Raw genomic sequence first — 16,646 nt, forward strand, 5'->3', positions numbered from 1 at the left:
CCACGCCGTGGCTCTAGCCTGGGCCCACGGCCGTCTGAGAATGGAGTGCCTGGAGCTGGTCCAGCAGGTAGCACTCCAGACAAGGGGCCCTGCCTCTCCGAGTTTGGCAGTCACCCAGTCACCCGTGGGTAGACAGATGTCCCGGAGGCAGAACTCAGGCCTGGTAGGTTCCCGACACCCAGGACCCAAGTGCACCTCACCCATCCACGGCTTCACTGCTCTGGACACAGCTCATGGGATGATAAGCACAGAGGAGAGTGGACCCCACGCCCACCCCACCCCTTCCCCAGTGACAGGGCCCCAGTCCCCACTTCCTCCTGGGGACAGGAAGTTGTCCACAGCCAGCTGAGGTTTCCGGACCCCTAGGCTCGATAAGGTCACTGGAGCCCAGCCAGAGACACCACCTTGGGGAGCCCTCCTAATGATCAGGGTCAGCCCACCCAGGGCCTGCAACACCCAAGAGTTTGAGGTCACCAGCCCAGGTGGCCCACAGGTCACCCCTTTCCCCAGGAGTGGCCTGGGAAAACCCCACCACCCACCCCGGGACCCTCTGGGTCCCTCTGCCAGGCCCCACACAGGGCATGAGAGACTGGGCAGAGACTGGGTGTCTCCCAGGCATCCCCACCCTCCCCCAAAAAAACAAAACACAGAGACCAGGCAAGGAGACATCATAACAGGCTGCATTTAGTGGTTGGGTTTTTTTCTTTTATGTACAAGAAAAATGAATTCTATTTTTTCGGAGTTTTCATAATTTTTTTCTTTTTTATTACTTTTAAAGCTTGTCCCCCCCACCCCCAAAAAGTGCATTTTTTTTAAATCAATTGATTTGTTTTGTTCTGCCTCCCACACTTTTTTATAAAGATTCTTACATCCAGTCAGTGGAATGTCTGTTCTGTGCTCCGGACCCCCCTCCCCCCAAATCCAAGGCACCTCGTTCTGGGCCTGGGGCGTGGCTCCCCTGGCCCTCTGTCTCCTGAACTCCCCTGCCCCCCACCAAGGTAAGTCAATATTTAGTGCGAGCTAATTCTGAACTGAGATAATCGTTCCTGGGGTGAGGAGCCCCCCAAGACCCCGACCCGTCCGGTGCCAGCCACCCCGAACCCCGGGAAGGCTGTTTCCTCAGCTTAAATAACTTTTTAAAATAAAACTGCAAATATAAATATCTTTCTTTCTCAAAAAATAGGATTTTGCTCTTTTTTTATTTTTTTGTCGGTTTTTGTCTTTTTTTGTTTTTTTCTGTTTTTCCTCTCAGCCTGTGTCCCCCTTTTAATCCCTGCTACTCGCACTGTGGACACCGAGGAGACCCTGAACAGCCGGCCTGGGGCCCACCTGCACTGTGCGGCCGCCCACCCAGGGGACCCGCCAGAGCACCCCTCGAGGAAGGCAGCCGTGCTCAAACAGAGTGACAAGGTGGGGGCCGCCGGGGGGTCCTCCCGAGCGACCACCCCAGGGCAGCCCACTTTGGTTCTGCCCAATCCAGCCCAGCTTGGCGGGGCCACGGCAGGCCACGGCGGGCCACGGCAGGCCACGGCTGCCGTTTACATTCATTGGTTTCTATATATAGAGATTTTTTTCATTTTTATTATTTTTTTGCCTTTTTATTTTATTTTATTTTTTCTTAATCTCGAAAGGCCAGTAGGGGTAGGAAGGCAAAGAGCAGCAGCTACTCGGCAGGGGTGGCCTATGCTCAGGTCACAGGCTGGGGACAGCTGCAGGCCGCGTCCCCGCGCCAGTCCTGGGGTCCCCGGAACCCTCTCTGTCTCACTCACACACACGGAAATTCACCATAATGGAAGTAACGAATTTGTTGTCTCTTTTTTTTTTTTCCTATTTGTTATTGTTGTTGTTGTTGGTACCAGGCATTTAAAAAAGAAAAAAACAAAACACACACACACACACACACACACACACACACACACACACACAAATGAACCCCCAAACAACCGAACAAAATCCTTCCTACAGCACCCTCCGCTCAAACCTCTAGTGAATTCCACAATTCTCTTTGGCAACTTTTATCACGGCCTTAATTTAAAGAATAAAAATTTGTAAAAATCGATCCACATTCTATGTACAGCATGTGATTGCAGTGTGGGGGCGGGGGCGGGCCTTGGGGAGGCGTCCGGCGGGGCCCATGCGGTGGCTGCGGCCCGGGACGGGCTGGCGGTTAAGGCAAGGCGGGCGGGCGGGCGGGCGGAGGCGGCGGGGGCGCGGAAGCGGGGCCGGGCGGGGCGGGGGTTAGTGCAATTCCCGAGGGGCGGCCCTGTCGCCCGCGGCCCCGAGGGCCCCGGGTCGGCGGCCCCGCCGGGATGACGTGCGGCCAAGGTTGGTTTTATTGCAGGGTGGAGGGTCGGGGCTGCCGGGCCTGCAGCTCGGTCCCGGCCGTGGAGTGGGGTGCGGGAGCCAGCACCACCCCGCCCCTTGGCCTGCCCCTCCCGCTGGCCCCAAGGGGGGACCCTGAGACATCTGGGGGGACTCGCAGGACAGGAGGGGCGACAGGAAAGCCTCTGCTGGACTGGAAAGCGGCCTTCTCACCGAGCTTCCCTTTGGAACCCAAGAAGACATTCGTCCACAGGCCGTGGGACACGGGACCCCACCCGCGCCGGCGGCGGCGTGTGCCCTCGCAGGGCCCGGCACCCGGCAGCCACGACCCGAACCCCGGCCCTGTCCGTGGCCTGTGGCTCGGTCACACCGGGCCTTTGGGGGGAAGCCGGAGTTTGGGGCGAGGGGCCAGGTGCCGGCCCGGACAGTCAGTGCCTTAGTAAAAAGAGGGGTGCCTGGGGGCCACCACACGGGGCCGGCCTGGCTGGCCGGGACCAGCCCTCTCGGGACATCCCTGAGCTGGGGAGCAATGGCGAGCCGGAGGGGGCCTGCGTCTCCGGCGGGGCGGGGCGCCCGGCAGACTGGGGACCCGGGGTCCCTCCCCGCGGCGTCCTGGCCTCCCCGCCCTGAGCCTCGGGAACACACGTGCATCCCACCGGAGCAAAGGGTTGGGTTTCTTTTATTTTATACAAAAATAAATTGACTTAGTTACTTTCCACCGCTTGCTCTCTCGCGCTCGCTCTCTCGCTCTCTCTCTCTCTCCAATTTTTCATAGAAGCTGGGTGCAACTTGTAAACATTTCTTAAGAATGAAAAGTACCCGTTCAGTTACAAAGTGCCAAGATCCCCACCTGGCTGTCTCCGCTTTTGCTGTGTTTTTGTTTTGTTTTGTTTTTTTAAAGTTTTTGTGTTCTCCCTTCGTGTTTAGTAAAATCTTGGGGTTTTATTGCTGTTTTGTGACATTAAGCTGTGGCCTCTCTTGCTCTCCCTGTCCCTGCCTGAGTCCCTGGGGTTCCCCCGATCTTGGCTATGCCCCCCCCAAAACTGCTGCCGGCTCCTCTGAGGGAAAGAATATTTTATATATATCTCTCTATATATATCTCTATATAAACTGTCTGTAAGGAGGAAAAGGGGAAAGAGATCTAAAAAGTGCTTTAAAAAGTGGGGCGCAGGGTGAAGACGAATTTTTAATCTCTGAACACGGGGTGGGGTCGGGCTAGCGGAGACAGGAGGGTTGGGGGGGTCGCCCTGAGCAGTGGCCCTGAGGACCCCGCCAGGTGTTAAGTGCCGTGAAAGGATGGCGGGACCCGGCGGCCCCCCAAATCCCAGCTCTGGCCACCCAGGCTTGGGAATAAATAGACTTGTATGTCAGTGGTGGCCAGGGTGGGGTGTGCAGAGGTGTGAGGCCACAGGCAGGATGGGAGCAGGGAGGCGGGGGGACACCCCCCTTTAGTAAGTGCCCTGAGGAAGGAGGGTGGGGAGCCGGGGACCATTTTAACGTCCACTCACAGTGGACACAGCATTTAAGGTCTGTCTGAGACCCCTAAAACCAACCAGCAAGGAGCCGGGCACCTGTCCTGGGGTCCCCATCACCCTCACCTTAGCCAGGAGCAGGCAGGGGGGCCCCGGGTGGGACCCCACGCGGACGGGGTGAGGGGCACGGGAGCGGGTGGGGCCACGTCCTAAGAATCTGAGAAAGGCAGGCGCCCGCAACGGCCGTGGATATATACACGCACACAGGTCCGCGCGTGGATGGATGGAGGGAGTCTGGACAGACAGCTGTGGTGCTGGGGTGGGTGTGGTTTCTCTTCTCTCTCTTAGTTTGTTTTGTTTTGTTTTTTGGTTTGTGGTGTTCTGTTCCGAATAGAGTCAGGTTGCAAAGTTACCCTCGGGGGCGGCCGCCGCGGGGCCACCCGTGCCGTCCTCACCAACGCCGCTGCCCGCTACATTCAGACGGCCCGAGCCGTCGGGGCTGGCCTCGTCCTCGTCCTCATCCTCGTCCTTAAAGTGCTTCTCCTGGCCGTTGCGCGGGGTGTCGGGGAGCCCGGGGGGCGCGGCGGCCCCGGCGGGGACATCGGGGGGCACGCCCCGCACGCGGGGCTTGCGGCCGCGTCGCGAGGGGACCCCGTTGCAGCCGTCCTTCTTGAGGTGTCTGTGCAGGTGGTCGGAGCGCACGAAGGTCTTGCAGCAGCTGTCGCACTGGTAGGGGCGCAGCCCCGTGTGCACCCGCATGTGGTTCTTCAGGTCGTAGTTGTGCGCGAAGGCCGCGCCGCACTGCTGGCACAGGTACGGCTTCTCGCCCGTGTGCTTCCGCATGTGAACCTTCAGTTTGTCCTGCCTGGGGGAGGGGGCACGGTCAGCGGGCACCGGGGAGACCCCAGCACCTCCCCAACACCGCGGCCAAGCCCAAGGGGAGACAAGGGCGTGGGCCAAAGCCCGCCCCTGGCATGGCTGTCCAACCCCAGAAAAACACTGAACAAAAAGCCGCCTTTTCCTCCCCAGCAGCAGAGGCTGTGAGGGCGGGTGTGCCCTGCACACAAACACTGATTTGCTGGGCACCTGCTGGATGTCAGGCCCCGAAAATGCCAGTGAGGAGAGGGGGCCTAGGACTACGGTGGGTGTTCTGGTCCTTAAAGAGTGTATACACGGGAGGCGCACACTTTAATCCCAGCACTCGGGAGGCAGAGGCAGGTGGGCCTGTGAGCTGGAGCCCAGCCTGGGCTACAGAGACACTTCTGGGACAGCCTGGGCTACACACAGAGACCCTGTCTCAAACAAAAGTCCTACATCCCCAAGACATGCGTGGAAGGACAGTGGTCCCACCCAAGCCACCCCGCGAGGCCTCCGAGACCCTCGCAGTGAGCACGCACCCTAGCCCCACACCCCTGTACTCTTGAGGAAGAGCGTGGAACGTGCCATCCTCCTGCCTCTGCCCCGCAAACGGTGCAAAGCACAAAGAGCCCACCTGCCTACTGACTAGCCTGGGGCTGGCCTGCCTGGTGAAGTCACTTGCTCCCTCTCTCCCTTCGCTGAAACTCTTACCCGACTGGTGTGACATTTCTTAGATCTGTGTCTGTCCTGTTCAGAGCACAGACTCCCCATGTAACCCAGGCTGGCCTGGAACCCACAACCCTCTGGCAACCCCGAGAGCTTCTTTGATCATGAGGACTGATAAACTCCTTCCTCTTCAGTCCCGTGGCCCCACTTGGGATGCCCCTCTGCCTTTGCCAATCCCCAGGGACCTGGCTCCTGCTTGGGCCGTCTCTGGCACCTGCCAGGCTGCCAACAATCCCTCCACAGCTCCCTCCTGCTCTGAAGGACATGACCACTGGTCCTCTGCACCAGGCCCTTGTCTCTGCCTCAGTCGTACCAAGAGAACATGGGGGAGGACCCCCCCACCCTGCATACTCGCCGAGATCCGCACCCAGTACCGGGGTTTCGGCTGCCCCTGCACAGGCCCCACCCACCCAGCACCCCAGTGGTTCAAGTTCTTGTAGCTGTGGACAGAGATTTCCCCAGAAGGCTCCGAGGGGAAACTGACTGGCCTGGGGTTGCACAGCAGACCGGGGGCCACCCAGAGGCGGGGAGGGGTGGGAGGCAGTACCAGTTTCAACACCCCAAGCCCCGGCCGGCCGGGGTAATTATAGCCCCGGCTGCCACAGGCCTGACTTACTCAACGTTCACTGTGAGTCACAGGGGCCCCTGGGCTCCCGGCCTGGAGGGGGCGGCTAGGGGGTGGGGGTGAGGGGTGGGGGCAGGGAAGGCCCCAGAGAAGGGGTAAGCAGGCAGGTCCCGGGAGAAAAGACCTCACCAGGCACCCTCTCTGGACTTCAGTTTCTGGGGGGAAGGAAGGAGCAGCCCGAGCTCGGGTGCAGCCCGGGTGCAGGTGAGAAGGTGCTGCTGGGTGGCCCCTGAACCGCCTAGGGCCGCCACCATGCTGGTCCCTCCGAGCCCATGGTCGCCAGGACGCTCCCCGGGGGAGGAGCCTTCCCAGCCCTGTCTCACGGAGACACCCGCCTCCAGGGTGCTCTTTGTCCCCACCTGGCACTCCTGGGCACTGGGGTTCGGCCCCACCCTCCCCTGCCCTCTGGGGAGGGGGCCAGGGTGCTGGGGAGGGGGTCGGGTGGGGCCAGGAAATTAGGACAATGGCTTCTTTCTTCAGGCCTGGTAGGTGTGGCCGGGGGAACCCCAGGGCAGGGGGTAACGCTGAGTCACTGGGCCTGGCTGCGCCCCTGCCTGCCAGTCACCCCCCCACACACAGGTCTAGCCGGCCCTGGGTCCATGCAGCTCAGGAGCCACCTCTGGACTCCTCAGACCCAGTCACAAACACCCCTGAACTGTCCATGCCTCCTTCCCCGTCCTGCCCACACCTAACACTCGGATCCAGACTCTCCAAGCTAACCGGCCCCGGGGCCTTTGTGCCGCTGTGAGAAGTCCTTCCTCTGCTCAGCTGAACTTGTGGCCACAGCAGCATCCTGCACCAGACAGGTGCCCGACAAACACGGGCTGGGGAGCCCAGTGTGGTGAGACAGGCTTTCCCGCACTCGGGCGGCGGAGGCAGGAGGATCTCCCCAGTTCCAGCCCCGTCTAGAGCAAGACCCCGGAGGCTGACGGATGCCAGCCACCAACCTAAGGAACCAGCGGCCTCTCTCTGGCCGAGGCAGGAGTAGAAGACACTGGGAGAGGCCGGGGAGCCCCGCGCCCCCCCCCCCCCCCCGTGCCGCCCGCCCGCCCGCCTGGCCCGCGGCTCCTCACCTGGTAAACCGAACCTTGCAGATGTTGCACTCGTAGGGTTTCTCGCCCGTGTGCGTGCGGATGTGGCGGGGCAGCTTGCCTGCGCCCTGGATCACCTTCTCGCAGATGGGACACTTCTGGAAGGCCTTGGCCCGGATCTTCTTCTCGCCCTTCTGCGACCAGGCCGGGTACACGTCGCCCTCGTGGGCGCCGCTGAAGTACTTCAGGTAGTAGTCCATGACACCCTTGTCATCGGCGCGCGACTCCTCGTCGCTGTCCCCGGCCCGGCCCACCGACGACATCATCTGCTGCAGCAGCGTGCTGGCCGCCAGCCCGTCCACGTCGGCGGTGTCGCCGTCCTCGCCCTCCGCTGCGCCCGACAGGAAGCCCGGGGAGTCGCCGGGCTCAGGGGCCGCCTCCGACAGTGACGCCACCTCCTCCTCCGCGGCCCCCGCGCGGCCGTAGTGGCCATTCTGCGTGGTGGCCGGCGGGGCGGCGGGCGGCGGGAAGAGCCCCCCGGCAGGGGCATCCTCATCCCGCTCGGGCCACAGCCCCGGGGTGCTGTCACCCTCGTCCCCGTCACCCGCGGGGGGCCGCTCGGCCGGGGGCCCCGGGCCGTAGAAGTCCAAGCCGTTGCAGTCCCCGGCGGCCACGGCGGCCACGGCGGCGGCCACGGCGTCCTTGGTGGTGTCCAGGTCGTCCTCGGGGGCCCCGAAGCCGGACCACGGGAAGGCGGCGGGGGGCAGGCTGTTCATGGGGTTGCTGCGGAAGAACTCCAGGTACTCCTTGGCGCGCAGCAGGTTGCGCTGGTCCGTGGGGCCCGCCCCGTCGGGCTGGCCCGCGTCGCCCGCGTCATCGGCCGCCAGGATCTGGCGCTCCAGCAGGTCTGCGCACACGTGGCTCACGGCCGGGATCTCCAGCAGCCGGGCGGCGCTCAGGATGTCGCCCACGTTGGCCGTGCTGACCGTGAGCGTGGCGGTGTAGGCGAAGTCCATGAGCGCCGTCAGCGCCTCGGCGCTCACGAAGTCGATCTCATACACGTTCTGCTGGTCCACGACGGCGCCCGACGTGAACAGCTTCTTGAAGTACTGGCTGCAGGCGGCCAGCACCGAGCGGTGCGTGGGGAACTCGCGGCCCTCCACCAGGATCACCACGTCGCACAGCAGCCCCTGCGTCCGCTGCTCGTTCAGGCCGCTCAGGATGTCGCTGCTGTGGTCCGGGAACGGGATCCCGATGGGGCCGTCCACGCCGCCAGCCATCTTCCGCGCCGACACCTGCGGGAGAGGTGGCTGTCAGGGGCCGCCCCCGCCGCCTCAGTTTCCCCAGGGGAGCTCCCAAGCCCCAGTTTGTACCAAGACCCCCAAGGCGGTAGAGGAAGAGGTCGACAGAACGGCTGGGGATCCCCGAGCCTGCGGACCAGACTCGGGTCTGGGGAGGGAGGTCACCCATCCGGGGCCCCACAGTGAGGCCAGGCCTGCCCGGGACCTGCACACTCGGGTGCCCCCTTTCTGCCCTGCCCGCAGGCCCGACACGGCCAGTCAGGAACACGGGAAACCAAACTACCACCCAGACCACGCCCCCACGCGGGGCAGGGCCTCCAGTCCACCTCGCTGCTGCCCAGGACGGTGCCTAGCATGCGCCAGGCCTCAGTCTCCCCACCTGGCAAATGGGCAGCCATCCCTGGAGGAGCCTGGCAGGGGGTATCGGACTGTCCCACCCGTCCCCACCCCTCCTCTTCTCTGTCCCCCCCCCAAGCTGTGACTCATCTGCCCACGGCCTTGTGCAACCCTCTGGCGCTGAACCCACCCCTCCGCCCTCTCCAGGGAGCCAGGCTGCCCTTCACCACCCAACAAGGCCCGCATTCCTCCAGAACCTCCTGCTTGCCACCGTAGGACCAGCGGCCACCGTACGTTGTCCTCCGCGGGGACAGTGCCCAAGCTGTACCCTCCTCGGCCTCCTGAGGCCTCTGGGCCCCTCCTGTCCCCGGCCTGGCCTGGCCCTCACCCAGAGGTTCGAGAGGGAGGCCCCGTCCATGGTGGGTCTCTCCCCACAAGAGTGGCTGGTGACACAGAGTCCTTTGTGCCCCTCGGCCGCCGCCCACCCTCTTCCCGCCCCACCAGCTGCTTGAGCAGAACCCCTACCCCCCACCCCTGCACAGGGAGGGGAGGCTCAGATGTGATTGCAGGACTGGGGGGCCATAGAGGGAACCCTATGCCAGACACAGCCCTGGGAAGCCTCGAGGGGCCCCACTGGTGGCTTCCACCCCCTGCTACCATCTGCCGTCTGGCCCTGGGCCTCGGGGAGCATGTGGGCAGACAAGACAAACCTGTCCCCTCCCGCCACAGCCCGCCACTAAGAGGGAGGGGGCACGTGACCCCAAAGATGTCCCCCAGCCAGGGTGACCCAGGTCCCTTTGGGATGGCTCAAAGGTGTCCCTCCAGGGGCCCCTGGGGCCTGAAAAAGTCCAAGTGAGTCAGCCTGGGCAGGGCCACCCTGGCTTCCCACCAGGCTCTGGGCTCCAGGGCCAGGGGCTGCTGAAGCCCTATTTTAAGTACGAAGGCGCCCGGGCTCCGGCCTGCGGGTCGCAGCTGGGCCAGGCCTGGAGACACGGGTCACAGAAGCCAGCCCTGTATCACGTCTCACAGCCCACTGACAGAGGTGACCCGGGACCCAGAGAGATCGGGCGGCTGGGCGAGGCCTTGGCGGGCGGGCGAGGGCTGGTGCTCCCGTCTCCTGCTCGGCGCTCCTGGGTCCCAGGGCCCCTGCAGACACCTGACCCGCCTTCTCTCCAGGAACAAGCACCACCTGCCCGCCACACCCTAGGCCTCAGCACCACCTGGGCCTCTGGGGGCCTCAGGCGAGGAGCAGGCCGAGCCCCAGCCCAGCTCCTGGGGCTCACAGGGTGCCGGGGACCCTCGCTGGGCCACACCGGGCAACCATGCGGGAGCTGAGGCTGCCCAGCTCCGGGGCTACGTCCCTCCTGAGGGAGACCTTCCCAACACTCACGGGGTCCCCACACGACAGCTCCTGCCTGTGCCTGCTCCGTGGGATTTCTGGGGCTGTTCAGTGCTGAGCCGGCGGCCGGGCAAGGGGCAGGCCCTGGCAGGCCCCTTCTGGGTTGGAGAGGTGGGGCACCCTCTCCTGGGGCCAGGCCGTACAGTAGGGTCACAGCTAAGGTCAGAGGAACCAAAGACCCGGGCCCACACCCTGCTCCACCCACCTGGCAGGCTGACACACCCAGTATCAGGGGACAGCTGCTGGTCCCACCTCAGGTCTAACCTAAGATTACTTGCTGCAGCGACTTTCCAGACTATCAGTCCTCCCTCTCTGAAGGTTCAGGAACCGATCGGGTCCTCTCCTCCCCATCTTCCCTCCACAGTCCAGACAGGCTCAGAGAGACAACTCGGATAACCAAGGTCACACAGCACCCAGGCAGGCCCCAGGGACCGAGGAAGGGCGCTCAGGCGTGGGGACAGGCCTGCGCAAAGCTGGAGGTGGGGGAGGGTGGAAGCCCAAGTCTGGGGTCTACCCAAGGCCACACAGGTCCCACCCTCAGGAAGGAAGAGGGGGCTTCTGGGAAGGGACTGGGCAGAAAAATTGCCACCCACCACCTTCCTGCACATTCCTGGGGGCGCGGCCGGCTAATGAGGGGTCAGATTCCACCCCACCCACCTTCCACCCTAGGTTGCCAGGGTTCCTGGATGAGCTCCTGCCAGAGGCCACACCCCTCTGGGCCTCAGTTTCCTTGGGGACTCTGGCCAGCGAGCACAGAGCTGAGGCCCGAGGCCACACAGCACGGCCCTGCAGCAGTGCCCACCAACCCCTGGGCCTCTGGGGCTCCTCACAGTCGCCTTCACTAGGCCCAGAGAGGGTGGGCAGCCGCCCCAAGGTCACACAGCAGGCCCGGCGTGCAGGTGCAGCCTGCCCGGCCCCTGCCCCACGGCGCCCGCCCCCTCCCGGCCTGTGTTGCAAGGTTGGTCCCCACGGGTTGCAGCGCCCTGACCTGGTGCCAATGGCCGCCTGGCCGGGTCCCCAGGCCTGGTCTAATGGGACAGGAATTCAGTGGGGGCGCATGGGTGGCCCCCTGCCCGACCGACCGTCCAACTGGACTAGGCAGCAGCGGGCCGGGCAGGCTCAAGTGGGCCCCGCCATTTACTGGGCATTTATTGCCATGGTGGGGAGGGGCTTCCTGCCCCGGGCCTTAAAGGGCCAGAGGCAGGAAGGCAGGCGGCCCAGTGGGAAGTGTGTGCGTGTGGGGGCGGGGACAGGCAGGCCTGTGGGGAGCCCAGCTCCAGGGTGGGGCCCAGGCCCACCCTGTTCCCACGCTCAGAGTGCCACTCATCCAGGAAGGCCAGAAGTGAGGCCTAGGCCAGTTTCAAGTGGAAGACCTTCCCCAAAGTGGAGGGAGTGAGGTTCCTGCCGCTGGGGGCAACCAAGACAGACCGAGGGCCCAGCCTTCTCCTGCCGGAACCGAGCCTGGCTGCACCTGTTATCCAGGATGCCCACAAAAAGCAAGTCTGAAGGGACCTGGCAGGACCCTCCTGCCACCTGGAGCCAGCTGCACTCCCCCCCAGGTCCCTGGGTGGCCCAGGGGCCTGCAGAACGTGCCACCTCCCCTCTCAGACACATCCTGACTCAAGGTGGGCCCCAGCCTGTTTCCCGTCAAACCAGAAAGGTGTGGGTGGGGACGGCCACTGAGTGGCCCAGCCCCAGCCTGCTGAGGGGACAGATGGAGGGGCCGGTCCTCAGGCCACACTCCAGATCCCACATGGTGGATGTGAAATGAGGCTGGACCCAGTGGTGGTGGAGGAGGAGGGGGCTGACCCAGCTCATCCCAGCGTAGTGCATGGGACACTGCTGGGAGGGCTCTGGAATCCGGCCCCCTCCCTCAACACACAGGGGACTAAATCAGAGAGGGGAGGACACCGGCCCAGGGCCACAGAGCCAGCTGGAATTTGAACCTGGCTTGTCTTGCCTAACCCGTTCTTCCCAGGGCACCTCTCCCCTCCCCCGACACAGCCCCCAGGGAGCTCAGGGCACAGGGGCCCTGGCCTGTGCAAGCCATGGGCACGTCACCCCAGGGGGCTGGCAGGGCTGTGGTCCCTCAGCCAGCTCAGGGCGGCAGCTCCCGCCACCCACCAGTCACTCCAAGCCTGTCGGGAAGAGGACAGTCAGGGAAACTGAGGCGGGGAGGGGGATGTGACCCCCCTGGGTGGGTGGCAGGCCCTGCCTCCGCTTGCTCTCCTGGCTCTCTGCAGGGCCTGTGACGGCCTTGAGTCAGGAGCCCGGGGCACTTGAGGTGGGCAAGGCCAGGGAGGCTCAGGTGGCTGAGACCCACGCCCAACTCCCAGCAGACCCTGGGGTGCCCTGAGCTGGCCCCAGGGGACCTGAGAGGACAGAGTAACCTCCTGGGGGAGGGCTCCAAGACAACAGCTGAGTCACTCTGTGGACCCCTCCTCACGTCAGGCCCTGGGAAGGTGACTCGGGTCCCTTCCGGAATGACCAGAACAAACCACAGCTCTGCTGCCTTTGGGGACCGGGGACCAGGTGTGGGACTGTGGGTACTGTGATTCTGGGGTCGAGACGCACACAGCCCACAGGTGCCCAGCCCACAGGGTGGCAGTTGCATGGGACCAGGGGGCAGGACTAGGGTTCCAGCTGTGTGACCTTGGAATCTCGCTATCCCTCTCTGGGCTCAATGACATCTTGGGCAGAGTCCCTCCGATGGTGACAGGTGTTAGTGACTGCATCCAGGCCCCGACACCAGCCTCGGGGTCTCTTGGGAGAGACACCCCTGGAACATTAGGGGATTTTTGGAAAGACCCCTCCCCTCCGAGGGAGGGCCACTAGGGACATGACCTTGAGTCTACCCCTGTACCCTCCATGTCCCTCTGCCCCTCGAAGACCCCGGCTCACCGGGGACCTACCCACCCCAAGCCTCGGCTCCCTTCGATGTGCCAAGGACCGAGCTATAGGTCACACAGCCTCAAAGAACAGAACAGAATGCACCCCAAAGCCACCAAGGACGAGGCAGTCCTGCCCAGCAGCCGGACCCACACCAGGCCACACGGGGCTCTCCTGGTCTAGCCTCAGTGTCCCCAAACACCCCTGAGACCCGAGGTGTAGGGCTCCCCTTCCTGGGACAGGAGCTGACTGGCCTCTACCTCGGCCAATCTCAACTAAATAATAAATACCCCCCACCCCCAAAGTGACCGGCAAATTAAAATTTCAGTGTCCTCGTTGGATCCTGTTTCCTGCCTCTCTCCCAGCCCAGGCTGTCCCCTCCCTCCCTCCCCCAGGCCGTCTCCACAGCGATGCCTGCCGGTAAACAGAGCCCCGAGCCCAGCCCCGGAGAGGTGCCAGGGCCCAGCTGGGGGAGACACGGGAGGCCCTCCGGGAAAGGTGTGGGCCGAGGAGGGGACCCCGGGATGGGCCGACGTCCCCCGCCTGGGAGAACCCTGCTGCAACCTAGGGCCCAGCCCGCGCCGGGGTCGGCCTGGGGGCCTCTCCCACCACAGCCCTGCCAACTGCAAGTAGTCAGTGTGGTGCCTGGGGGGCTCCCCCTCCTCAGCGTGGGAGCGGCCACTCAGGGTGACGCCCTGGGCCCAGCTTGGGGGAAGGTGGGGGGGGGTTGGCTTGCTGACATGGGAGGTCGGAGACACCCTCGCCGGGGCAAGCAGCTGTGGCGAGGAGGAGGGGAGACGCCAGGTTTCCGCCAAGTCTGTCACCCATGGGTGCTGGGCTTAGTCATTCACGAGTGCTGAGCTAAGTAGGTCTGCTTGGAAGGAGAGGGAAAGGAGAGGAGGGAACTGGGGAAGCCATCTGTCTCCGTCTCTCTCTCACTTCCGCCACTGAAGGAGCACCCTTGGGTGCCAGGCCCAGGTGGGGACGGCGGCGGGGGCGCACGTGGTGGCGATGGCGACGAGGAGGAGGAAGGGAAGACGGAAGGGACGGGACGGCGGCGCCGAGGCCGCGCGGCTCCTACCTCCTTCCCGGGCGGCGCGCGGGCCCCGGCGACCGTGACGATGGCTGCGGCGGGCTGGCGGCTCCGAGCCCCGGCGGGCGACGCTGAGCCCGGCCCCGCGCCACCCTCCGCTGCCGCCCGGCCAATCCCCACCCGGGCTGGGGGGAGGGCGATGCAAATTACCCCGGATCTGGGTCCGCCCGTCACCTCCCCCGCGCCCGGCCCGGCCCGCGCCAGGCCGCGCATCCCCGGCCTCGCCTGAAGCCCCGAGGCCCCCGACACCACACCCTCCCCCGGGGAGGGAACGTCCTGTCTTGCGAAGGAACCTTTCTCCTCGTCCCGGAGCGTCCGGAACTAAACGGAAAGGGGAAAAAATAAAATAAAAAATATCGAATCGGAGGAGGGGGGGGGCCTAGGGACGGTTACACAACAGGAGGGGAGGGGCGGCAGCCGGAAGCCGGGACCGCCACCGGCCCCCAGCGAGGGAGCCGCAGAAGCTCCGCCCCTCCGGAAAGAGCCCGCCCCTAGACGCAAGCTCCGCCCTGACGCAGGCTCCGCCCCCATGCAGCCGCCGCGCCGGACGGCTTCTCACTTCCATTGGCCCTCTGGCCCGCCGCTCACCGCCCCTCCTCCGCAACGCCCCTCCCTGAGCCGCCGCCATCGCGGGGCATTCTGGGATTTGTAGTTCAGACTCCCTGACCACCTTCCAAGACAACAAGCCCTGGAGTTAAGAGAAAGAACTACAGCGCCCAGGAGAACCGCGAGAGGCCGCGCCCGCCCCCCGGACACCCCACCCCTTCCCTCCCCCCCGCCTCTCTAGCTTTTTTTTTTTTTTTTTTGCAAAGCCCCCCTCCCTGTTTTTTCAGCCCCCATCCCCCCTCCCCCATGGAGCTCCATCCTGGCCAACTCCAACGTCTGCGCGCAGTCCCGGATAGGCCCCCCCCCTCGCCCCGCTTGCCCACGACCACTCGAGAAGGGGAACGGCGCGCGCCCCGGGCCCTATTGCAAACTTAGCACGCGACGCGCCCCTCTGCCCCCACCTCCGCCCTCGGTGCGGCCCGGCTCCCCTCCCCCCGGCCCGCGCGCCGGGAACCCCGAGGCCGTGCAGTCTGAACCGGGAGGAGGGGAGCGGGCGCGGACTCGTGCCCTTCGCCCCGGAGGGACCCGGGCGGAGGCCCCCCCCCCCGCCCCGATTAGCCTCCGGCTGTGGCCGGGCACTCCCTGGTCTCCAGAACCCCGGAGCTGCGGAGGCACCGCAGATCCCTCCTCGAGCCCGTCTCCGCTCCGTATGGGCGCTCGGGGTGCGCACTGCGCCCCCGGCCGCGTCCCCACCCTGCAAGGGAATTAAAAAAAGAAAGAAAGAAAGAAAGGAAAACAAAACCCACCTCTCCCGGAGAGGGGTCCCCTTCAGCCCGGGCGGCTTACCTCGCGGGGACCCGGGCCCGGAGGACGCGCGATCGGGGCTGCCCGCGGCGCGGACCTCGCTCGGGCGGGCGGCGGCGTCACTGCCCTACAGTAGCCGTACTGTACGCAAAGCCCCGTATGATGCTCGCGACTCCCTTCCTGGTTTGTCCGAGGGCAAGAGGGGTCCTCCCTCGTCTTAAAGGTGCCGCAGCGCCGGCACCCCCACGCCCAGCCCGCCCCCCCGGCCGCCGCGGCCAGAACAGGCTCTGCAGGTCGGCTCTTGCCACGTCCCGCGGGGCTGCGCCGCGAGAGTAGATCCGGCTGCGATTAGGGATTTGGGGGTGCCGGACGGGCGGGGGGCGCAGCCCCGACCCATCGGCCCCTCCCCTGGCAAGCCCGTGACCTCTCCGCCCCGTGCGCGGCGCCGTGCCAGCCTGCTGGCTTATCTACGGCCCGGAGCACCCCGGGGTGCTGGGGGCGGGCAAGAGGGGCCCCTCGGGTGCAGGGGGTGGGGGCCGCAGATAAACAGCCCCGGCCTGTGCGCGCAGGGCGGGGTGCAGGGGGCGCGGGCTGTGCCCCCGACGCCCGGGCGGGGCGGGGCGGGTTGGCAGCGGGGGCGGGAGCGCGGTGCGCACCCGGAGGACCCGCTGCTGGGGCGTGGGGGGCGCGCTGGCCCCGGGAGCTGAGGGGAGGGCGAGGAAGCGACGGTCCTCTGCCGCCACACCTCTCTCCCGAGCCACCAGGGCGATGGCGCGATTCCTCATCGCCCTCCCCTGGGCCTCAGTTTCCCCAAGTGTTGCAAGGGACTGGACGGAGAAGGAAAGGGCTGTTGCAAGGACAGCGAGGTTGCCTCGGAGCGCCCGGCTTTCCGTACTGTCACCCTGGGCCTCAGTTTACCCAAGAAGTGCCAGCAGCCCAGGAGAGAAAGAGGAAGGGTATTTGCAAGCAACACACGAGCCTACATCTGAGCTCCGGGCCCCCCAACCCCCACCATAAGCCTCAGTTTACCCAAACTGCGAAGGACCCAGAGGAAGGGGAGCTGTTTGCAAATATAGCTGGGTTGCTTCAGAGAGTCGGGTCTCCGTCTACCCCTATCTGGGACTCGGTTTACCCAAAGCCGTGCCAGGGACCCCCGAGGGGAAGGCTTGCAGGGCCCTAGGTGGCAGCTGAGCTCGGGGGTCCCTCCCTCACCGTTGCAGCCAGCTAGCAAACCTGCCGCCCCG

General features: G+C 65.0%; 1 protein-coding gene across 3 annotated transcripts; it reads right to left on the reverse strand.

The window, feature by feature from the left end:
• Window positions 1-664: 664 nt before the first annotated feature.
• On the reverse strand, window positions 665-15,575 carry Zbtb7a (zinc finger and BTB domain containing 7A). 3 transcript variants are annotated; one of them, XM_052747085.1, is made up of 3 exons: window positions 15,445-15,575; window positions 7,077-8,329; window positions 665-4,659 (listed from the first exon to the last, which is right to left on the reverse strand). In XM_052747085.1, the coding sequence occupies exons 2-3, from the start codon at window positions 8,312-8,314 to the stop codon at window positions 4,191-4,193; spliced, it is 1,707 nt and encodes a 568-aa protein (XP_052603045.1). In that variant the 5' UTR covers window positions 8,315-8,329; window positions 15,445-15,575; the 3' UTR covers window positions 665-4,190. The 3 variants fall into 3 exon arrangements, with proteins under 3 accessions (XP_052603045.1, XP_052603044.1, XP_052603042.1); XM_052747084.1 differs by having other exon boundaries at window positions 15,405-15,559; XM_052747082.1 differs by lacking the exon at window positions 15,445-15,575 and adding an exon at window positions 14,041-14,725.
• Between the last annotated feature and the right edge of the window lie 1,071 nt (window positions 15,576-16,646).

This window comes from Peromyscus californicus, unplaced genomic scaffold, assembly GCF_007827085.1.
Source record: "Peromyscus californicus insignis strain IS unplaced genomic scaffold, ASM782708v3 Scaffold_1__1_contigs__length_55948999, whole genome shotgun sequence".
NCBI lineage: Eukaryota > Metazoa > Chordata > Mammalia > Rodentia > Cricetidae > Peromyscus > Peromyscus californicus.

Coding starts and splice junctions, on each gene's coding strand:
- Zbtb7a (XM_052747082.1), bottom strand. CDS start 14,265: ATGCGCGGCCTGGCGCGGGCCGGGCCGGGCGCGGGGGAGGTGACGGGC. Junction 8,330..14,040: donor GCGCGCCGCCCGGGAAGGAG/GTAGGAGCCGCG, acceptor CCTCTCCCGCAG/GTGTCGGCGCGGAAGATGGC. Junction 4,660..7,076: donor TGCAAGGTTCGGTTTACCAG/GTGAGGAGCCGC, acceptor CCCCTCCCCCAG/GCAGGACAAACTGAAGGTTC.